General features: G+C 35.1%; 1 protein-coding gene across 2 annotated transcripts in view; it reads right to left on the minus strand.

Annotated features, from left to right (window-relative positions):
* Nucleotides 1-18,508: 18,508 nt before the first annotated feature.
* LOC138703562 (protein CBFA2T3-like) overlaps nucleotides 18,509-25,833 on the minus strand; it is a 330,694-nt gene continuing 323,369 nt past the window's right edge. The window contains exon 9 of one of the 2 annotated variants that reach the window (XM_069831530.1): nucleotides 18,509-20,356. In XM_069831530.1, coding sequence (XP_069687631.1) covers nucleotides 20,117-20,356 — 240 coding nt within the window. In that variant the 3' untranslated portion in view covers nucleotides 18,509-20,116. Of the gene's footprint in view, nucleotides 20,416-25,833 lie in introns of both variants that reach the window. The other variant, XM_069831531.1, reaches the window with a different exon arrangement.

Raw genomic sequence — 25,833 nt, forward strand, 5'->3', positions numbered from 1 at the left:
TTTATGAGAAGTACACTAAGATGTACAATACAAGATAAAAAGAAGAACATAGATATACGGAAGAAATTAGAGGTGGAACCATTGCTGGAGAAATTAAAGAGAAATAACAGAAGGTGGTGTGAACATCTACAAAGGATGCCGAACTACAGACTGCCAGCTTTAGCAATGGGATATAAACCGAAAGGAAGACGAGATGTAGGAAGACCAAGAGCGAAATGGGCGCCGGAACAGGTTCAACATGAACCTAATCCTTGAAGTGAAGAAGAAGAAGAAGAAGAAAATGATTCCCTATGCGTCCAGAAGTTGATTGAATTATCTCTGTATTTCCCGACATAATGCTTCAGTGGAGATAGTTTTTTCTTCAGTGAACATGATGTGGGCATCCCAAAAATTCTAGAATGAGTTTAGAAAATATTCGAGCCATGCTTGCTATCTTAACCAACTTCAACATGATCTGTCAGGAATTTTCCGCAAAATTGGGATCCAGAGAAGACCTGCTTAAAAAATTCTCTCTTCTGATAAATACCAATAGTTTTAATTAGTAGGTAAATAGAATGAATATTTTTAGTGTGTCAATAAAATGAGTATTTTAATTATGTCAGTATCTGACCCCGGAAATTGTGAAAAAAAATCCGGTAACTTTAACCTAAGCCACATTTTCAAAAGAGAAAACTATTAACAAGGGATTTGTACAGAGTTGTACTTACAATATTATTGCTTTTATCTTTCTAAAGCAAGAAAACAAGAACTGTCTTCGTTTTGCACTAATGACCAGTCATTCATATTTTAAGAGTCTACCACACCAAATCCAAATGATATACAAGTTTTGTGCTATACAGATTTCACAAAGTAATTATGTTTCCTTCACCACGTGATAAATTTAAAATGCCTCGATTAATTGATTAAAATACATCTTATCGGATAATTGGATTTTAAAATTAATTTGTTGAATTGATCAACAGCTGTAATCATTATTATTAAATGAGAAATTTCTTTTATTTTTAAAAATACTAAAGATTTTCTTCAGTTATATGTCTGTAATTATGATAGAATAATACTGACATCTCTTCTGTGCTGACAAGCAGCAGTCAATACCATGTGCGATTGTTGGAAACATCTTGCTATTTTTATGTGGATCCTATACCGGTACCAAGTTTTTACATTTTTGACATCCCATGCTAGACACCACGTAGGTTACTGGCTTAAAGCTATTATTTAGTCATAGAATTTTATGTTAAAGTACTGCGCTATATATAAAATAATCCTAAATAGACTACTTTTCTGTTAAAAAAAAAAGTTACTGTATCTGCAGAATTTTTCCTCCAATGAAAACTGCATCAGACAAATTTAGGACTTAGATACACAAATTACTTCGTAAATTTAACGTAACTATAGCTATTAAAAAATACCATTTTTCAGTAAAAAATTACTTTTGTATACAATTTACAAAATTTAACCTTTAATCCCTTCTTCACAACAAATGCAGAACATACTGGTGAGTTGCTGTTTGTAAGACCACCTACATATCTGTGGGTAAATGTCCATAAAATGTTTCCCCTTGGACAGTTTCCTTTCGTAGTACTTCTTATTTGAGCTGTGAAAGTACTGTTAGTTGTTTGACAAATAACATACTTAGAATCTGATAAGCAACTAACATTTTAAAAATATTTTCATAATTTTAAGAACGATTTTCGTAAAGCGAAGTCACATTATAAGCGAAGAGCTGTGTCATGGTAATTTGTGCAATCCCTACAATTTATAATTGAATTCAAATATCATACTCTTTGGGATTACCAGAAACGTCTTTTGTGCACATTGCAGAAATTGAAAGTTTTACTTTCTTATGTGGGTGCACACTAACTTATTTAATTTTCTATATGTTATGTAAAGAATATTTCAAGAAAAACTGAAATATTACTGATAACTTGATAAAACGTTAAATTGTAAAATGTGTATAAAAGTATGTCATATTCATTATACAGATTTATTAATATCAAACATTTGCTATGACATAGTAAAAGAGAGAGTAGGTATTTGTACATTTATCTCATCATGCTTCTTGAAGCATTATATGAACTGGCTTAAATTTATTTTATAAAAGTATAACTACATTGCATTTTTGTCATGCTCAGAAAATCGTCATAGAGAAAAATGATGAGATAAATATAAATTGCAAGTTGAGAATAAAATATCAAAATAGAATTAAGTTATTTGGCTGAGTCATATCCTACTCATATCTCAGTTTAGTTGCATGAGTTTTTTAAGTAGAGCCAACTTGTGACCTGTCTTGGGTCACTGAAGTTCGGAGCCATGTTTTGATCTTCTTCACTACAGAAAAGATCCTCTCTCATGCTGCTAAACTTATCGGGCTGCTAAATAGCAGTCCATTGGAGTTGAAACGTATTAACAACATTTTCTAAAAGGTTGAAGTTAATGGATGAAAATTCTACACCTGATTCAATTGCTTTGTTTGTAATACAATTTTTGACAATCACCATTCTTGCTTTGAGAATGGTTTTATCTGTAACATATTTGACATTCTCTGCTTCTACTGATGCGGAAAATATATGCTTTGTGAATACAAAGCCAACAGCTTGAATGCAGAAGGAAAATGAAATAGCTGTCACTACTGCAGTACAATGCAAATCCACATACTGATACTCTGGTTTTATTAATTACTCACCAGAATTTAAAATGTTGAAAATGTTTCCCTCTGATGTCCACATATTTTTGGCAACTCTTAAGTTCCTCTAGTGTAATTTAACGAATGTTTTCTCTTATGCATCTTGATTACACAACTTTTAACACTGTATCACTTCGGAATATGTATGATAAGAACTTTCTTGTGTTAAATATTAACGTACCTTGTTAACATGTTTCGACCTATTTTCGGTCATCTTCGGAACTGGTCGTTGTTGGTCTTGGCGCCTCTTGTTCCCTGTGTGGATGTGTTCGTAGTGTAGAGTCAAAGAGTGTATGTGTTTTCTCTTAGTTCATCTAGGGTATGTGATTATGGGGATTTGTTCTGTACACTTTATTCTTCATATTGCCCCAAAGATAAAAATCACACAATGTGAAATGAAGAGGACCACAAATTTGTGCTAATCATTCAGTCCTCGAAAATATCTCTTATGTCGTATATTATGTATGGAGTGACGGATCCTGCTGAAAGAATACAACCAGTTAATTCGGCGAAAAATGATTGAAGGATCTCAGTTTTAGACTTACGTCCTTCACAGTGTTATCATAAAATATTAGTCCTATTATTCTTTACCCTTGAATAAAACATCAGATGCCAATTTTACAATCATGAAGTAGAACTTTGTGGGGGATATCTGGTTTCTCAGAACTATATTATCCGTTATTTTGTGAATTTATCCTTCCACAAAGGTAACACCAGTGCTATCATGGAATCTATATGGGAACCTACAATGTTTTAATGAATTGTATGGAGAAGAGAAAATTTTGTCCATATGAAGCCATTCAGCTTACGGGTGCTTAAGTTTGCACATGAAGATTTATATTTTGCACACAGAGATATGTATTGATCGTCTGAGTAGAATCATCTCTTGCTGTTTGTAATATAGTAGCCTATATCTTCTTTGATATTCATAAACATAAATGTTCCACCTCTACTGTGCTGGAATCCAGAACCATTTAGTCTATAAAAAATGGTTTTACCGAAGTGTTGCAGGATTCAACAGGACAAGTGGACTTCTACTGTCAGGGCTTCATAGAATCGTCTTCAAATCAAGCTTGTTTTACAATTAAAAGATAAGAAAAAACAATTTCTTTACTTCTTCTTTAACATAAAACCATCTATTAAATGACGGTTGGAGGGTTAAAGAGAAGAGACTAAATATATTTCAAGGAAGAAAAATAAGGGGTGGGATGTATGGTCAACTAAACAGTTACCTTGGTAGCAACAGGTAAAACCAAGCTTCTTCCGAAAGAATGTGTGATATGGGTTAATTTGTCAAACATAAAGCTGTTTTAGGATTCATTTACAAAAATTTACTCTTGCGGTAGGCTCAGTACATCATGATTCATGTACAACAGTTTTTTTTATATGGTTTCAGTTTTAGGAGTTCTATGGTTCTGAAAGCAGGAGTTTTGTAAATTCCAGCCTGTTAAGGAAGCTTATGTGTTGTTGATTTTATAGAAGAGTGTTCGAATGCTAGTCATATAAATGCTTAATCAGCAGTTATGTGCATGAGTCAGTGCCATTGCAGAGAATATGAAACACATCATGACTTTCATACTCCATCGGCAAGTCTATCATGCTATCAAAAAGGAGTGCGTTATATGGCAGTATAAATTTTTAATAGCCTCCCTATCGATATAAAAAATGAAACTCAAAACATAAAATTATTTAGGGCCAAATTAAAGAAGTACCTAATTTCTCACGCCTTCTATTCTGTAGGTGAATTCATGACATTCAATAACACTTCATGAAATTGATACTAAAACTTTGTGTTGTACTAGCAGACTATATTGTAAACCTCTTCTGTATATATTTCACCTAGACTGTGGCTATAAATTAAGATTTTATAATAGTATTAAGTTTTTTGACTTGTTCCATATTCTAGCTGTAAGCATGTATGAATACCATGGAATGTTAATAAATACAATACAATACAATACAATCAGGGGCGGCTTTAGGGGTAGTGCCCTCGTGCCATGGCACTGCCTAAATAAATAATTAAATCTTATTTTTAACTTACTTTCATACCGCTATAAGATCACAAATATTATAAAAAAATTTGAATTTATCATGGAGTGATTTCAGCAGAACATTGATTTGAACTACTATGCCACGTCGTGACAGTTTGCCTGCTCATGCGCTGGTATATAGCTGTACATATCTTTGTCATTCGAGCCAGTTGCCAACTACCTCTGTTTAACCTCTTCAGTCCCGAATTTATATTTGTTTTTAAATTGAAAAAAAAAATATATATATATATATATATACATAATCATTCTGGGGTTCCGAAAATCCCAAATCATGTCTTTGCAGAAAATCAAATTTTGGGGCAATTTTGACTCTTGGTGCCCCAAAATTTTAATTCTAACTTATAAATCTGGTATATAAATGTTGCAAAAGTGATACTCTTCATTTCTATCAAATTTAATTATTCAAAAATTCAAAAGTATCCAAGATACTGCAAAAAAATTAAAATATAATTATGTATAGTATACGCTCAACAGAACTGAGGAGGATAGGCATGTGCAGAAGTGTTTTGTTATCCATTCGATGGAGCTTCACGGTAGTACAAAGGGCAAGGGAAAGATCTAATCCGTACCATTCAGTTGACAACTCGATTCGAGGTGGCAGCACTAAAATACTAAATAACGAATATTTGTTCCATGCCAGGTCTGACTTTCTTCCCGGCAAATATATTATTGAAAAGAGTGCGAGCATAGGGAAAACAGTGTGGTACGTATCTAGCATCATATAATTATGCATGTAATTGTGCTGTGTTGATGAGAAACAATAAATTATGAATAAAATAAATACTCTATTATAAAATATACTTTCTTCATCTTATGAAGATAAACTGAAAGCAAATACATATGGAAAGACTAACTCTAGATTTGAACATAAATATGTAAAACAAATACAGTAGATTTACTGATGTGATATTACAAATTCTTTCTTCTGTTTTCTCGTGTTCTTTTTGATTGCATCTGGCATTGGTCTAAGAAAGGTGTGATGGATTTAGTTCAAGATCCCCAATTTTAGACAGAAACTCATTGAACTCTTTGCTGAAAATTACAGGAAAATAGAATTCAAGGACAGAACAGTTTAGAAAAATTCAGAGTTCCGTGAATTTATTATATTAATTTATTACTAGGTCTATTATTATTATTTATATAAAATATTCACAATATAAAATGATACATTATCGTTACCAGTACTTTTAGTTTCTGACTTGAATGTTTTGGCACTACTCAGACAAAGTGGTTTCAACTGCTACTGAAACACATCCCACTTTCCAAGCAAAACAGACCATCAACATCATTTGCAAGGCACAAGAATTCTTAATTGAATTAATTAACCTCTCTGTCAAGAAATCTATAGTCTGAAATTGCCACATTTTTCCAATACTTTGGCAGCTCTGATTGCTTTCACATTGCCTCTCCTCAAGTATTCCTGTAATTGAGAGTACCAAATTGATTTTGAGCATAACAATTTTTTTTTGATTCCCCAGAATTTTGTAGGCAGATGTTGTGTTTGATTAAAAATTCTTCTTCTTTTCTTCTGCCTGACAAGTGTTACGCCTGTTACGGTCTCACATAAAATTTTCACGCCATTTCTTAGCAGGACGACCCAGAGATCTTTGGCCATGTGGTACATAATCATAAATTGCCTTTGGGAGTCTACTATTACTCATTCTTTCCAAATGATGTTTCCAATTAGACCGATATTGAACAATGTAATCTAAACTGGTTGAGTTTTTAGTTCCTTTAAAATTTCACAGTTTCTTTTCAGATCCCACTTAGTATAGCCCGCTGTTCTTCGCATGAATCGCATTTCACAAGCCGTTATTCTCCTTTTATTTGCTTTTCTCAGTGTCCATGCTTCGCTGCCATAGCTGAGCATTGGTTGTGCCAATGTGTTGTAGAGATGTATGCGGGTGTGTTTCTGAACCAAGGATGGCTTATTTATAATGCCCATAGCTCTTGTGTATTTATTAATTTTCTGTGATATGTCCAATTCTTCAAAAATGGAAAGATTGTAACCTAAATATGGGAAACTATTACATCTTTCTAATATTTTATTATCGAGACAAATTTTACTTTGTATTGGGTATTTCCCACAGAATGCCATATTTTTTGTTTTATCTGTTGAAATTTCCATATTGTATGTGGCTGCTACTTGCTGCAAATTATATATTGACCTTTGGAGGTCGTCTTCTGAAAGTGCTAAAAATACCAAATCGTCTGCAAAAATTCTTCAATACAGTATTCCTCGAGATTTGATAATATCGTTGGCACAGCCAATAACGACCTCAATAATTCGCAGTTGTTTGCTTAAGAGTGTGAAGAGAATTAATTAAAAGCTAAAATGTTAAGAAATTCTAATAGCTCATATTGAGTCTTTCACTTCGGTTTATAAGTTTATTATTCTGTATTATTTTTATTTGGGTAGCGATGTTAATTCTGTATTTTCTTTTTTATTTTAAACTTATTTTTGTTTCTTTTATATTTGTTTCAGTTCGAGGTACAATACCTCGTTTCGAATCTGAATTTATTAATCGACCTGGTGTATTATATGGTCAATGTTCTGAAATCTGTGGAGCAAAACACAAATTTTATTAGTCTCAGATCTTAATGCCTCCACAACAACACCATATTGTTTTATAAGCAGTTCACTGTTCTGATAACTGCAGTTTCACCATATTCCAGTACTCAGTGAAGATATTTCATATAGTTTTATCACCAATAATCTTTCACATTTTGCACAGTGATTCAAAAGCAATGAATAATCGGTTTGAAATGTCTATGTTTTTAAAAGCATTGCTACCACAGGTACACTCTGTGTTTTTAGTTTGCAGGCCTCCTATAGGCTATTAACAGACATTACTGCTGCGCCATCTTATGCTTGAGTTATTGTGTCAAATATTATGAAGAGCACTTAAAATCACAGCAGCTACTTATACTGCAGTTAGTCTGTTTAGGAAATCTGCCAATTTCAGAAATCTTTTATGAGCAGTGAGTTCACCGTAAACATACTGGATCCAAAGCCATAACTGTTACTGCTCATGAGACCTAGTCTATTCAACCAGAATAGCAAGCAATTCACAGTATTTAATCTCAGTAACAATTTCTTTCTAGCAAACGTTAAAATTATGCCATTTACTTCATTTCTAACAATTATTCTACAAAATGAAATGTTTTTCTTATAATTCCCAGAGACGTATCATCATTTTGGAATAAAACCTCATAAAAAATGGTTTCCTTATGCTTCACTTTCTTTCCAAGAAGTTCTCCTACAGACAAGAGTAGTTTTAAGAAGCATAATTCTAACACTTTGCTCAGAAATACGAGTTTTTTTCTTAGTTACCAAACCAGATTTGTTACTAATCATATTTTCAGAAGAATAAAATATATTTCAAATATAAGAAAAGCATAATAGCATACAGTAAAACCCCGATAAGACGCTGTTCAAGGGACCAGGTGTAAAATGCGTATTAACCGGGACCGCGTATTAGGCGGATATACTAATTTTGACTTATATACAGTATCTATTAGCATTTTTCTTTATTGAAATACATGATTCATGAAAGGTAATACAGTATTACTCCATTATGTAATTACTGTACTGTACCTCAAAGACATTTACAATATGTCCTGTACTTAATTCTGTCGGAAAAAAAAAAACATTTATATTTGTTTTCCGTGTGTGTGTTCTCCAAGTCCTATGTTTACCACACTTCAGTTTCTGCGATTACATCCTCCCGACATCGCAACTGTAGTGATTGAGTCGCGATTTTTTATTATCGTCCTTAATGTCGATGATGGGATTCCTAACGCATCGAGAGTTGTTTCTGAGTAAGAGTACTGTTCTCATCATACTTTCGTAAGATTTCCAATTTTTCCGACACAGAAAGAGCTTTTCGTTTAACACTTATTGTAATTACATTCACAGACACTTCAATACACAAAAGGACAACAAATTTCCAGAATTTTATTACGGCCGAGTGAGGACTGTTGTTTGAGAGAGAGGGTTACCGGTAGCAAGAGAGTGAGGTATTGTAACTGTATGTAGGCTTACCATGCAGGTAAGGAATTGAATAAGAGAGCGTAACAAGAGGGTGGGGTATACTAAGGTATGAAGTATGAAGGTTTAAATGCGCAGATAGAGTCGAATACCAATACTTTTCAGGTTAATGGCACCAGTGAGTTCAATGACCAGGATGTTTCATTGCTGTTACATTACATTGCTGAAAATTACATCGAAAATATTCCACAAAAACAGCGTATTATGCAAGACTTGAACGCAACAAACGGGGTATTTTATAAAGGTGTTATATATGAAATGTGCAGGGACCGGACAAAAAAAGCGTATTTCACGGGATAGCGTAATAAGCGGGCGCGTCTTATCGAGGTTTTACTGTACTGCGTCCCTTTTTTTGCTATATTCCCGCCAGTATTGATTGTTCTAAATACATTCCAGAGAAAGAACGTGCTGTTTACCAAACTGCACTAGTGGGTAAGGACTAAACACTGCTCACACTGGTTCAGGTTGTCACACAAGTCAAGTTCAAACTGACCTTGAATATCATTACTGGCTATCACTTCTGTTGAAATAGTTCGTCTAGTATTAACAAGGACCAGGGGAGAAGATTGCTCGCATGCAAAGGAAGAAAAGCCTGACTGACTTACTGTCATTATGTTTGTCTCAGACTGTGGTTTTCAAATCTCCTGAGAAAAGTTTGTAAGACATTTCATCATAGAAATTTTTCAAAATGGTTCCGTAATGAAAATATCAGAGTAAGGCTGTATTTTAAAAATACAGCAATACACAGGATTCATTCGGACCAACTTCACAATTCAGCATCAATTACAGTAAAGTTGCCAAACCTATGATAAACCCAGAACCTGGAAGTCTTGGGATTTATTTTTTCGTGGTTACCTTTCCTTAGAAGGTTGCTTTGACTTCAGCTAACGAGATTTCCTCACGGTGTAATTTTACTCGCAGTTTCATTTCTCTAAACTTTGACGAACCAACATCAAAATGGAGGAAGGTAGTAATCATGGTCAGTCTTTTTATTTTATTTTACTTGGTTATTTAACGACGCTGTATCAACTACGAGGTTATTTAGCGTCGATGGGATTGGTGATAGCGAGATGATATTTGGCGAGATGAGGCCGAGGATTCGCCAAAGATTACCTGACATTTGCCTTATGGTTGGGGAAAACCTCGGAAAAAACCCAACCAGGTAATCAGCCCAAGCGGGAATCGAACCCGCGCCCGAACGCAACTCCGGATCGACAGGCAAGCGCCTTAGCCGACTGAGCTACGCCGGTGGCCTGGTCAGTCTTAGAACAGAAGACAAAACCTGGAGAAACAAACCCCTGACATTTCCTGAGGGAAGATTATTTCTGTTTGGACTGCAACAGTCAAGCAGTCAAGACTGTCTCGGCTACGTCCTCTTCGACTGAAATATTACAAGTCTAGACTGACCAATTTGCAATCAACGTGTAACGAACACTGACCACTGCATAACTGCTCAGTTCTAAAGAGTATTTCATTACATGAATGGTGCTGGGAAGTCACGAAACATATATTTAAACTTTTTTCATCTTCTATTTCTCTCAATAGTTGAGCAGTTTGGACTTTTTGCATTGTCATTTGTTAAAAATTATAACACAACTTTACAAAGAGTGGATCTCTTCATCTTCAGGTGAAAATCTACTGTGGAGATTGTTACAAACAGTTAGCCTGTCTGAATGATCCTATATCTCTCTTCTTTCTCGTGCCATCTAGCAGGCATTGCTTTTGAGCAATAGAAATGTAAAATTTCTAATGCTGCATTGAGGAAATATATTTAATGAGCAGATGGACCAACGCATTTGTTTTCTCATTAAGGGGAAGGAACTACAGGAAATCTCTTTTCTCATATTATTTTAAATAGAGCCTCTATTTCTCTAACATAGTTTCATATCAATGTATGAAGCCTTTCACAAACAACATTCTCACTTGTGCCCTTTATGATACAGTCACAGACGTAAAAAAATGCAGTATTGTAAAGGAAATTATATATCTGCTCTCAAATATCACAGAATCGCAAATCTTGTCTTAAGTGAAAGTTAAACCAATTTTGTTTGATGATTATTTAAAATTTTAATTTTGATATTTATTTACATTTTTATGAAAAAAAGAAAAATTGCACGTCTATTTTTAACTTATTTTTAATTTGCAATTTGAAAATTTCCTCTTACAGAATTATTCATATATAATATGAGAATATGCCCTGAAAATGTTACCCTATTCAATTATCTCTGTTATTGTCTTAGGATATTAAAAGTTTAAAAATGTAAAATAAACAAACTCCTGATATTCAACGGAGAAGTTTGAGCGCACACATTAAAAAATGGTCTGAAAGCAATTATTTTCTTTCTAATGACCTTGAAATTTCTCTCAAATGAAGTCAATGCTATGAAGTATTTTTAGGCTAAAAATAAAAAAAAAAAAAATGTTAATTTTGACACATATCTAGTCATTCCTGTAGATCATTCCCCTTAAAGGGAAAGTATTGTAGTGGTGCGGAAAGACTACATACCGGTACTTGTTGATCACAAGCAAAATTAACATAATGCAAACGAGTTTAAAACAATTCCAAATGGTAACTTTCAAAATTTCAAACGAATATAAAGCAAGAAGAATAAATTGTGGAGACCCAGACTAATAAAAGATAAAATAATAAGAGAGACAATAAATTGAGAAGATCTCCCCACTCGAAAGAAGGAAGGATTCTTTAATGGGATAGGTGTACTCGTAAAACCTCTATACATACAGTATACTACTAGATAGGAAGAAGAAGACAAATAAATTCCACACAAAAGAATATAGAAAAAAATATATTCCGCCAAAAATTTAATTGTGATCTTAACATTTTTGAGCCAAGGAGACAAATTCTATGGATATTGACAGAGGGTTTAGCACCAATTGATAGGCAAGATCGAGAAATCCAAAATTCTATAAAATTATCGGTTCAAAATTCTTCTATTAAATGATAGGTAGTTTATGAAGATTGTGGCAAATGTTGTAACTTGAAATTAAAGCATTTTTGTAAAGTAAATTTTGACTTATTATATTGTTAGTAGAGATTTGTTATATTATGCAAAAAAATTATTATTATTATTACTTCTTCATGTAATATTTCGTGGAGAATATAGTTTTTAACGTTGTCAAAGGTTCTAATATAGTCAATAAATGTTAAACAAGTTTGTAAACTAGGCTAATTGCTATTGAATGTAAAGTTAAGGTGCAGTACTTAAAATTAAGCACTATTTAAAAATAAATAACTTACGAATAATTAAGAATGATTAATAATAGTAATTTATAGTATAAGAGAGTAAAATTAGATTTTATCCGTGAGTGGAAAGTTTAGCACATAAAGTGAAGCCGAGGGTGATAATTTTTACGAACGCATAAAATCTGTCTACTCTCGTGTGCTATACATTATTTTATCCATTACTGGTATATAAATACTGTATAATTTTAAATTGTACGCCTTTTCTTTATAATGTGTTATTTGTGAAGAAGCTATTAATGAAAGAATGTATGGATTTTATTTTTAATGTGTTGGTCGTCACAGACAGAGCAATTTAAACATTTTAATTCACTGTTGTCATTAAACGCTTTGTTTAGGTTGCTAAGGGCGGCGAAAGAAAGACCGTTTCAGATACTATTAATGTATAAAAATAATAATTGATAAATGCTTTCATTTCACATCATATCGATGGGAGAACAGCTTTCCCTCATCATGTATGTCTGGAGCCCTTCTTGCACGAAACCATTAACGAGTACACTTCATACTTCCCTTGCACAGAATGATGACACTGGATACTGAAATTGAAGTATGACAATGTCTGTTTTCATTCACAATGTACAAACATTAATACTTTCTGCATTACTGTGTAGATTACTAAGCAATACAATATATAATGCTCTGATGCTAATTCAACTTAACTTACCCTACGAAAATCAGGGAACAGCTTTCTCTCCGCAGTCACGTCCAATTAAACATAAATATATACATAGATCAAAATGTTTTTAGGAACATAAGCTAGATGCTTTAACATTGTGTTATTTAGTGAAAAGTACACAAAATCATAAAATTATTGGTTTCAAAATCCTGTAAGTCTTAATACAGATCCAAAAGAGAAATAATGTACATTTTAAAAATTCAGAACTGGCATTCAAGGTGAGTTAAATAAATGCAACTTCTATTATTACGGCAATAAAAAATATTTGAAATTAAATAGCTCAGTACCAATGTTTATATTTTGATTAGCTTCCAGTTTGGAGGTGTTTTCCTAAAATAGCTTACCAGGTCATAGTCTGTAATTTTACGTGCTTAGTTACAGAGAATTGATTAAAAAGAATTTGTCACCAAGTATAACTGATCACATTGCAGTTACTTGGTCACAAAAAGTTGAATTTTATTTTAACCAGATGTTCAGTTTATGGGTAATTTGACAAATGACATGTGGATTATTTATTTTTTAAGACAAATTCTTTTAGTAGGTAGATAGGTAGAGTAGTGCTCCTCTTAAGGATATATCGGTAGTTAAAAGGGTTGGTTACTTTTTGTTGTATTTGAATAAAATCATATTAATAATTGATTAAATGGCGATCTTACTCGTGTTAATTATGTAAGCATGTGCGCCTTACAGCTGTTTCGGTGCTACTTGACATCATCCTCGGAGCCTTCTGTGTCTTGGCGTCATCTCAACTTCGCTGCCTATTGTGTGGGTGCGTTCGTGTGATGAAGAGTTGTGTCAAATAGTGTGTGTGTTCTGAAATTGATCTGTTTGTTGAGTATTTGATTAGGGTGTGTTTTAGTGTGTCTATATTTCACGCACTATTTGACACAACTCTTCATCACACGAACGCACCCACACAACAGGCAGCGAAGTTGCGATGACGCCGAGACACAGAAGGCTCTGAGGATGGTGTCAAGTAGCACCGAAACAGCTGTAAGCCGCACATGCTTACATAATTAACACGAGTAAGATCGCCATTTAATCAATTATTTATATTCAAGCGTTAAAAGTAGTGTACGAAAGATTCAATATGGAAAATCATATTGTTTAAAATATAAATGTCAAACTCTGGATGTTTTATTGGCTAGCAAAGAGAGCCTAAGTCCGCAACATGACTCGAAATAGCACTATAAAACTTTCTAGAGTTAAAACGTTAAAAGTGTTACAATTTTTGAAAGAGTAATATACTTTTATGACAGATGGGCTCTGTTTCAGCACCAGTGTTGAGTCATCTTCAGTGTCCATCGAACTACTACTGCTCCAGCTGATCTTGATTTCCGGTATTTGCTTTCGTCAGTGGTGGGACTGGGGGATGATTGTCATAAAGGTATATTACCTCTTTTAAAAATTACAACACTTTTAACGTTTTAACTCTAGAAAGTTTTATAGTTTTAATCAAGTGTTAAAATGAATAATTATATAAAAACAAAAGCAATGGAAAAAGCAATTTTCAATTTTTTTCTGCTAAATCTATATCTGTAGGGAACAAATGGAAACTTGATTTCTTTCTTCTTATTTCTTTCTCTTTTTCTGTAGCTTCCATTTGTAATATGATATACAACAATGCACCATAGTTCTAAATCTATATCAACAAATTTAATTAAAACAATTACACTAAATTAAACCTTGGCATAAATGTAATGAAGCACTTCTGTCCACTTTGTTAACACATACCTAATAAACAACGTGCACTGAGGATCATAACATCTGGAGGGGATAATATGAACTCAATATGGAAAGTTTCTTAGATCAAAAGTATCAATTCTCTCCTATAGTCTCGTCGCTCTAATTTCCGGCAGCCAATCACGTTGCAGGTCGGCTACATTTAAACGTGTGCGTCTTGTGATTCGCTGATGAAGACGTTAAGCATTTCCTAAGGCTGGATAAATACTTAATATAATCGCCCGCCATTTTGGCTCTTTCGTTGGAGTTTGGAGAAAGCACACGAGGACGTTATTTGCCGGTCAATTATTTGCTTACAGTGCGTTTGATTTATTATCATAGGAGCTACGACATATTTAACGGTGTGGCAAATAGATTCCTCATCTGGTACCTCGGCAACGACAGAACAAAAATGGCGAACGATACTACCTACCTAGACTTTATAGAGCCTTAACTTCATAAGACGTAAGCAAAGAGGAGGAGTCACGCCGGGAATAACAGCATCGCGACTATAGTTTTGTACATTTCATAGGCATAGCTTTATGACAATGAATATTGTCACACTTAAATTGCATTCTGTCGTCGTTAATTTGTAACATTGAAGAGGGACAAAGAGGTAGACTGGTAGAAGGAAACCGAGGGTAAATGGATCTATTCTTTTTCTTTTTTGTTTGTGAAAATAGGCAATATTTACTTCTGTTCACTGTTGACTTTCGTCTGAAAATTAATAATATATTGTAATGCGCAATGCATGAAGCAGAAGAGACACTAGATAATATTTCGTCCTACAAAGCAGCAAGCATTATTAAAGGAAGAGGAAACCCACACAAAAACAGGAAAGCAACCTCATGCATGGAAGCCCGGTCACTCTGAAATGCAAGTGCTGATATAAACATAACATGACATATCCTAAAACCAAATAAATATCATATTTATCTCCAGATACATTTACATTATATTTTCTTTAAACAACCATGTAATTCAGTTTCAAACAACTACCTGTATCAACATCCATTTTAAATAAAGAGAAAATTTTAATAATCCTCATTCAACAGAAATTCCTGAGACAGTGACTGCTGCATCTTATGGAATAAAATAATATTTTCATGTTGAAAAACTGCTTTCTGCAGAACGAAACCAGATTCTTCTGATATCGTTAATGAAATGCATATCCCATTGAAGTTGGGTAACATAAAAACACATAAATATCGTACACAAATAACGAATCGTGATGAGGGGGCATTGAGCAAGTGATATTAGTACACAGATTGTGCATGAAATATCGAACACACTTGGGATGTAAAGGTTAAGTTTACAATTATTTGGTTGTTCAGTTCAAGGCCAAGAATTATTCTCTTTTATGTATATTATATACAAAATGGATCTGGGTAACTATTCATACAAGCATTGGAGTAATCCATCGATGGAACTGGAATTGACAGATCTTTAAATTTATGAGAGGAGAGAGAGAGAAAAAAAAACAACCGTCCACTACTCACTTTAAAGATGGAGTTCGGGTGGACCAACAATAAATGCACGCACATTGATGCAAATGACAAACAGTAAATTAAACGATTACAACTGTGACTAGAATAATGAGCACCTCATCCCATATACTATTCCATGAAATCTTTGGCAACGAATTTATCATAGAAACATTGAATGAGAAATCAGTCAACAGAAAACAAAGCTTCTGAGTTACTCATCCCTGTTCTTTGGACGATGACTAGCCCTGTGTAACTTCGCATGCAGTCTTTACAAAACTCGCCAAGAGATTCTCTCCCATTCCTAAATCTAGTTCGCGACACTTGGAACATACTGGTAATGTAGAAAACAAGTAATACTGATAAAATTCTTCTCTCAGCAGGCGGGAAATCCACCAACGCCTTTCCATATTATTGAGAGTTTATGCAGAACTGGAACTGTTCAACACTGGCCAATCTTTGCACTGCTGTCTTGCGGTATCTCCATGTTTAATCTCACCACAAACGTGTTCCTATTATATAATTTTACGTAATTTTTGTTAGGCCAAAACACCGAAAAAAGAAGACACATTACTTGAAACTACAGCTTAAGAATAGCAAAATGGGAAACATGCATGGATTTTATTTTTCGTCGAAAAGTGAGTCCATTTATCGGAAATATGATATAATCTCTTAGCGTTTATAGCTACACTAAAACTTACGAAGGAACTTCAAACTATTGTGATTATAACGCAAAAATCAGTAATGTTATCCAGGAACATTATTTCAATATGTACTGGTAGTTGAAATGGTGTGACATCACAGCACACGTTACTACAACAAATATTTTGTGGGTCAGATGGGATGACACTTTCACTATTTAATATTTACATTCCTGCCAGTTGCTTAGTCATCAACCACTGCAGAAATTTAATACAACGTTTATTGCTGCTGCAAATATGCACACAAAGAAATTTTATGTCGATAGACTGTGTCAATGTGCAAAAACATAACTTATCACTCCAGTGCTCAGGACATATTTTCAAATAAACTATGTTAATGTTAATGTTATGTTTTATTTAACGAAGCTCGCAACTGCAGAGGTTATATCAGCATCACCAGATGTGCCGGAATTTTGTCCCGCAGGAGTTCTTTTATATGCCAGTAAATCTACTGACATGAGCCTGTCGCATTTAAGCACACTTAAATGCCATCGACCTGGCCCGGGATCGAACCCGCAACCTTGGGCATAGAAGGCCAGCGCTATACCAACTCGCCAACCAGGTCGACGAAATAAACTATGTGCTTGAAACTTTCACATTAGCATTATTTATAAAATTACAGAAAAAAAGTTTTTATCATTTACAATTAACAGAATTAATGGTTCAGGAAAAGACCATGTCGTTGTTTACATAGTGGCTGGAATTTTGGTAGACACGCAGAAAACTATCATAAATAAATATACTCATGTTCGACTATTGGATTGCGCCTTCATGAATCCTTCATCAACCATCAATTTTATTTGGTATTGACTGCAAAAATAATGGATATTTGAATGCATACAACAAGCACAGTCTGAACCACGGCCAACTAGAACCTTATTTTTATGTCTTTGTTTTAAATACAGTAAGAATCCTTTTAAAACTATCTGTTCACAAGTCAGCCCAGCTACATTCTGGTGTGACCCCCTCGCAACCACCAGCATATCCTTCCATGAACTCACAATGCCACAACACTTCACCAGCATTCCTGTGTGTGCCCCCTTTGTAAAGCTATGGAGCTGTCTTGAATTGGACAGATCAGTGAGTTACGCTCCATTTGGGGCACCACAGTAGTATGTTGTGTTATGCAATGGTTGGAAAATTAAATTATGGTTTATTTAACGACGCTTGCAGCTGCAAAGGTTATAGCATTGCCGGTGTGTCGGAATTTTGTCCCGCAGGAGTTCTTTTACATGCCAGTAAATCTACTGACATGAGCCTATCGCATTTAAACATACTTAAATGCCATCGACCTGGGCCGGGATCGAACCCGCAACATCGAGCATAGAAGGCCACCAATGGTTGGATGATCACTGCGTCATCATACTACATTTTGAAGAAGTACATAAGTTCTACATGCAGTAGAATAAAGCAAACAATTAGACGTAAATTTCCTACCAACCCAAAGTAAAGTAAGGTAAAGTATTCGTTATTTCGGACTTTCTCCTTGATGAACGCCCAGAGAGCACTGTTAAATGTTGTGAAGTCGGGACTTCTTGGAGGTCAGACAAAGAGATCTGGGTTATTTTCCGAATTTCTTCTTCGTGAAAAATCTGCCAAAAAAAAAAAAGGCACAGAATTCGGCTATGCTACGGCAATGACAGTCTCCAAACCAATTTTCTGGACCCTGAAACAATCAGGTAAATGTCCATATCAAGCATTCAAACTTAAGCATCATAGTGTCGAAAATAAAGGGAGGTATGCCCATTTCTCGACCACTGTTATATTGTGCCTCATAAAAAATGGGCAACACTTGCAGTGCCTTCTGAGAGAAGGATGAGTATGGAATTAATTAATCAATTAATTAATTACATGTGTAATACGACGTAAATTTAGGTAGGGGAATGCCGGTGAAGTCTTGTGGTGCCATGAGTTTATGGAAGGAGCTTTGCAAGGGCGTCACACCATGGAGCGACGGATTTGCGAACCAATAGTTATAAAATATTTTCACCGCATAAAGACATGACAAATGTCAAATTGTAAAACTGCGCGCATATTGAATCGCGCTTTTGCCTCATTCCATTGGCTTGCATGACAATTAATTTTATCTTACATTCCTTAACAATGGACTGTATGCTTTTACTCGAGAACCTGCATTAGAAACTGACATTTATTCTTAAGTACCGGTACTTAATATTTTCGGTGATTTGGTAGAAAAGATTCGTCAATATGATGGACATAAATGACATCATCGAGGATCAGTGACAGATTAGGTTTGGTTTGCCTTCCATATTATACGTTTTTTGGTAGACATATAAAAACCTCAACAAACCAAACAAGCTGTCACTGACCCTCGATGATGTCCATCACATTGCCCAACGTTTGCTACCGAATTACCATATTTTAATATTGCTTAAAATACCGGTAATTAATATTAGCTTCATACAATTATTAACTTACAATTTTAGCATCACTTTTCTGCATTTATCAGCAGCAATCAGTCATTTTTTTAATTAACAACTTCATTAATTTAAAAGTAGCAACTTCTCTTTTGTTTACTTAACAACTCCTGTTTCATTCTGTGGTGCTACCCTCTGGACTGACTACTGCTGTCTGTTTTGTTTCATTTTTCATAGTGACTTTGTGTCCCATGCTGTGGCATCGTGGTCTAAGGCATCCTGCCTAGGATTCGCGTTACGGAATGTGCATTGGTTCGAGTTCTCATGGGGGAAGAAATTTTCTCATGAAATTTTGGCTAGTGCATGGGACCGGTGCCCACCCAGCATCGTGATACACTTGGGGAATTACGATAGTTAGCGAAATCCGGTTGTGAAAGCCAGCTATAACGGCTGAGGAGATCATCGTGCTAACCGCACGATACCTCCATTCTGGTTGGATGATCGTCCACCTCTGCTTCGGCATGTGAACGTGAGGCCAGCAGCTGACTGGTCGGTCTGGGCTCTTCAAGGGCTGTAGCGCCACGGCTTATTATTATTATTATTATTATTATTATTATTATTATTATTATTATTATTATTTTATTTGTGTTTACATGGAGCTGAATGTGTGCTGTGGTGTCACGTCCGCTTTGAAGGGGAAGAAAGAATTATACTATATTATTTACAATAAAGAGATGTTCTGCTTAAATTGTATACTCCTCTTAATTAGGGACTGCATAATCTATCAAATACAATAAAAAATATTGTGCATGTTTCCCATTCGACTTCCAAAATGGAAACAAAATTAATGACAGATGAATGTCGACACGAACGCCTTCCTAAATTGTCGCTCGCCATCTTTCAAAAGTTAAGAAAAGTTATCGAGTTTGTATTTATACGTCGAAAAAAAATCTACTATTGTCAGAAGTAATTATAAATCACAAACCATGTTCACATTAGTGTAAAATACATAAAATTACGCTGACATGTACGTATTTTCATGTAACCCACAGCCCTATTTCTTGCTTTTTCCGCTCGACAGCCGCTGGCGGTGACGTGGGCGGGCAGATCGTCACTTTTTGGCGCGCGACTCGCCGTTGCCGACTGTCGCGTTCGTGGAGGACGACGCGGTGACCGGCGTCCCGGACCGCGAGCTGCTGGCGGAGCGCGTAGGCACGTTCTTCTCGGTCCGGCCGCAGCACACCTGATGGTGGTTTTCCCAGTCCTTGTGCTGGCAGAAGGCGCCGCAGTAGCGCGCCATGTTGCAGCCGCTGCATGTCTCATTCGCTTTCCGTCCGCAGTTCCAGCAGCTCTGTAACATCAGCACTGCTTGTAACTTCATGCCACTGTTACTCCGGATGCCGAGGGAACCTTAAAAAAAACGCGTGTTGGAGTTACCCAAACCCGTTCAAATACAGAAACCGAGAAAAGACATATACACACATATAGGGATATCCTGAACTAGCACCAACAGATAGCGCACGTGTACTATGAGGGATGCGCTTTGCTTGTGCATTTGTTTTTCGGTATACAGTAGAACTTGGTTATAACGACCTCGTTTTGTGCGACATCTCGCCTATAACGTCAAATATTCTGTGGTCCCAACTAATTCCCCGTAAGACAAATGCTTTTCTACTTTGCTTAATACGACAAACGTATATGCTTCTACCTCGCATATAACGTCATTTTCAACCTCAGTTTGGAATAAGATTTTCTAAGAACCAAAGCATTTTAAGAAATACTTATTTACTTACTTATAAATGGCTTTTAAGGAACCCGCAGGTTCATTGCCGCCCTCACATAATCCCGCCGTCGGTCCCGATCCTGTTCAAGATTAATTCAGTCTCTATCATCATATCCCATCATAAGTGCACGCATTTTAACGCAATATGGCCACTAAAAGAAAAGTTTTAACGCTGGAAGAAAAAGTTAAAGCGATTCATTAAGTTGAGAATGGAATTAAAAAAGCTGACGTGTGTCGTGAGTTTGGCCTAGTTAATTCTAAACGATTTGGGACAGCAAGGATGAAATTGTTGCATTTGAACAAAATTTATCAAGCTAGGGGAGGGAGCGATGAAAATGCAACTGAAATAATGAATATAGAACGTAATTTAGAAAGTTTGTATTGGGCAAGTATGAGACAACAGAGTAAAATGACTGACTACTTCATTCCAAAGTAGACTATAGAAGTTTGGTGAGTTCTGAACAAACTGTTTTAATACAAAATACTGAATTTATAATTGTACATGTATTTTATTATGTTCATGATAGGCTTAAAAGTGAATACATAAATCTAAAATAAGGCTAATTAAGTTTGTTATTTTCCATTTTCCACCTTACTAGACTCATAATATGAATCTCGGTTACTACGACACTCGTTTATAACGACGTAATTTTTAAGGTCCCTTGGATGTCGTTATAACCAACTCCTACTGTATAAACATTGAGGATATACGTAGTGTATTAGCATATTAAATACTCTTAAAAAGAACTAAAAATGGCAAATTTTTGTTATGTTCCTATATGTAAAAACCAGGGAAAGCTTTTTGTCTTCAATCAGGTCCCGAAATATTCTGAATATATGCTTTAAACCTTAAAAAATATAAGTAATAAAATTGGGCCTCGAAAGTGCTTGCTATTAAATAAAAGTAACTACTTCAAGTAAGGAATTGTTAACTATAGTTTCATTTTGGAAGAGGAAAAAGAAAAATTAATAAAAACATATGCAACCTCGACAGCGAGCTATGTTAGCTTAGATTATATGCAGTAGTTGTAGGAGTCTCCGTATGTTACGCCTGCAGTAAACTCTCGATAAACTGGAATGTTTATTATCCAGGACGATACCTAGTGAAATCCATTTCGTGAATAATGTTTTAAATGTACTGTAGCCTAATTATTAAAGCCATGTTTTAAGTTCAAATTTTCAAAGTCATCCCACACAGTATTCAAAACTGCATGTCCTTAACCTATAAAACATACTACTAATCGTGATACTATTGCGATCGTATTATATCATCTATTAAAAATTGCATTTGATCTTTCTGCAACTACAGAAAAAATACAAGGAATTCAATCTCGATAGTCTCTTCCCTATATAAAAAAAAACACTTTGGTGGCTGCATATCCTGTTTTTAGCGTATGGTTCTTAAATACTAATTATTAAAGAGGGCAATATTCACTTTTGACATATTCCTATTTTTTTATTCGTGCATATTGTTCTCAAAGTTCTCGTTTAGGTTCATAAACATTCCATTTACTCGTATTTATATTCTGCATACTGCAGATTTCCCCACTCATCTCGGGGAATCGCTCAATATTATACAGGTTTACGTTATTATTTATTGTAAATTAAATTAAATTATGAGATAAGAAAATATTGAATTATATTAAATTATACTAGGTTATACAAAATAACTGTAAATATAATTTTGACACGCACAGAAAACCAACAAGCGGGAAAACGTAATCAACTGTAGCATATGACAAAACATAGCCCTACAACATGTTGCGCCGCATGGAACGCTCCTGCCATCTGACGGTAAAACTTCGCATAAGATATCCCTATTGGTAACGAGCGATGGGGAGGGGAGAGGTAGTAAAAAGTGGCGGCTCGTGAGGTTTAGTTCTGCAGAAGCTCATTTAGGAAAAACAAAATTGAGACAGAAGCAACTTTAGAATGGCAAACAACGCATGAGAATAAATGACCTGAACTATTTAAGCTGACACTGTATTCATCTCCTTCAACTGGAGTCCTACAAATTTGCACTCAAAGAAACTATATGTTTCAATTGGCATTCCATTCACATCCACAAATTTGATAAAGAGGTATCCCTACTTCGCCATTAAGTGATCAGTTTGTAGAACCACACATTCTCGCAATTGATTGAAAAGAGGAATAGCGTGGCCTGCAAGATCTCCAGACTTCAATTTTTTAGTTTCTGTTCTGCGAGGAATTGTAGGAGACTAAGTATACACCACTTTCCAGAATACCCTACTGCAATGCTGTGGCAAAAATGGATGGGGACATGTTTATCTGCATCACGGAAGAAGTTTAATATCGATGGATTATCTTCATGTGACACGGGGAAGCCATATTGAACACACATAAACAAAACTTGAGATATTTACGAAACAAGTGCATATTATCCTGTTTATCTAATTACTATTAATTGAATTGAGTCGCCTAGAATCAAATTTTCTCCAAATTATGAAATATGGGATTAAGGTATGTTTCAGTGCAGAAATTTGCATGGAATGTGATGAACTGATTCGTTTGGAGTGAAACTGGAATTTATCTGCCTTAACTTTAATAGTAAAATCACCGTTTGGAATCTTACTGCACTAGTTTTTCGTCTTTTCTGACAAATCAGATTTTTTGATAAAGTGCAGTTTGATTCGAGGCGACTGAATTGTGGAACATCAGCTAACTAGTTTTGAGATAACAATGCATTGTAAATAATACAATTAAACACGACTACAAATTTGCAGAGAAAACCATTACGTCAGAATTGTATCACTGTCGACTGATTATAACATGTTCAGGTGATACATTACGTTGGTGATTATGTTCAAATATAAATTAAAGTTACAAAAAAAAAACAATTTATCGATTTAAGTAATAGAGAGTAAATAATTTATTCTATGTTCCCCGATCAGTTCCAGAAGCGTCTGCACTACCTCGCTTTCTATTGAGTTGATGTGAAAGTTCGTAACGTTTTTTTTCACTGTGACTGAAGAAGAGGACTGGTTTTGTGCAGCAATTTGTCCACGAACAATCCCTTAATACGTTGACGCAAAAAACCGAGCTTCCTCTCGCTCAGTAGAATTGTAATAAATTCTCAAAAAGAACTATCACAATATTACTCGTATCACAAAATTTCCAACCTTTACCCTTTGCTTTCGAGAAAATGTGATTAAACGTTACTAAGCTTTCGTAAATTCCGTAAAGTTTTAATTTTACATGTTAATGTGTGATTTGGTTAAAAGATACATCCCTTTGCCACTAAAATTTTAAATGCTTTAGTTTACCCTAGATGCACTTAACTCATTTTTCATTGTACCCCTTTCATTCTGATCCCCTCAATTCAAATTAACTGTTCACAGATGAGATTTCTATGCTCGTTAAGTGAAGTGACTTTACGATATAGAATGAGAAGTGAGGAAAGTAGAGGAAAAATTGCATGTCGAAGAAATGATAACAAATAAAAAAAATAGATGCCAGTTAACCGCTTACCTAGGAAGTTATTAAATTATAAACGAAAAGGAACCCGAAACATAGGAAGATCATTTCGCTGATGGACGGATCAATTTTTGTAGTTTCAGAACAGGCATTGGTTACCTAGAATCGTGAAGGGGAGAAGAAGAGAAGTAATAATGATAATAACACGACAAATTATTTGTAGGACTTGAGCCTCAAGGGCCCATATAAGTTGGCGCCACTGTATGTCGGAAGTTTAGTTTTTTTTTTTTTTTTTTTTTTTTTTTCACTTGACACTCCATTTTCTTTAGTCCAGAAATAGCACAAACTTTCTTCAAATCCACAAAATTCAAGGCGCATTTACAAGCACAGCTCTCCAAATAACCAATGACAAATGACAAACAATAAAGGATCTTCTAACAACGCAGTGTTGTGATGAACAAAACCGCTACGAACCTACGCATCAACCTAATATTAGGCTTACACCAAGAAATTAATAAATATAGTTTCTGCGCATGCGCTTGCCTCATTCCTTTCTATACCCCTCGAATGTATTAGGGGTACAACTACCACAGCTTTCTAATTTTAAAAACTCAGGTTTTTCTTTCTGTGTTTGTGTTCACGCGAATGAGCCAAATCACAAGATTCGAACTCGTACTGACGGATCAACTAGACCAGTGGTTCCCAAACTGGGGGGCTCGTGTAAAAACTGAAAGGGGTGGCGAGATGATTTACAAAATAAAACAAAAAAACGCCTTATGAACATACACTTATTGTGTTTTCAGAAACATAAACAATATTCAACATAATAAAAAAAAAAAGTAGTTATACACTAAAACAAAAAGTAATTTTATTAATGCGATAAATCTGCTTGTTTTTCAGAAAGTAGCTTTCAAATCTGGACTCTGTAGTTGATACACACATAGTGATATCACTTTCAAGTCCAATGAGATTTCTCATTGATATTGATGGTAATCATAGATGAGAAATATATTTTGTATAAATATGAGGTTGAACATTTTATAAAAATATATTATTACGATGTACCGAAGTACATACGATATTCTGCGTTATCATATGATGAAGGATGGGTGGAACGGAGAAAAATTCTCTCCGGCACCGGGATTTGAACCCGTGTCTTCAGCTCTACCTGCTGACGCTTTATCCACTGAGCCACACCGGATGCCCATTCCGATGGCGGATTGAATCCCCTCCTTCGGTATATAGTAATATTATATGATATGCGAAAATAATAACCTACTGATTTAAGACGGCGCTCATACCGTCGGATCCCGACCACTCAGTCACTCGTAATGAGTGCACCTCTGCACATTAATGTGTTGGACATTGTGCCACTGTCACATCTGTGACGCAGTGCATGAGGGTTGGCCACTAGAGGCAACTTAAGAGGTGGTGGAGCTTAAACTGAGAGGATTCAATCCGGCATCGGCATGGGAATCCGGTGTGGCTCAGTGGATAGAGTGTCAGCACGTACAGTTGAAAACCCGAGTTCAAATCCCGGTGCCGGAGAGAATTTTTCTCCGCACCACCCATCCGTCATTTTATAAAAAGTTTAAGAGATTCTTTTGCAA

Source organism: Periplaneta americana, chromosome 7 (genome assembly GCF_040183065.1).
Source record: "Periplaneta americana isolate PAMFEO1 chromosome 7, P.americana_PAMFEO1_priV1, whole genome shotgun sequence".
Lineage (NCBI taxonomy): Eukaryota > Metazoa > Arthropoda > Insecta > Blattodea > Blattidae > Periplaneta > Periplaneta americana.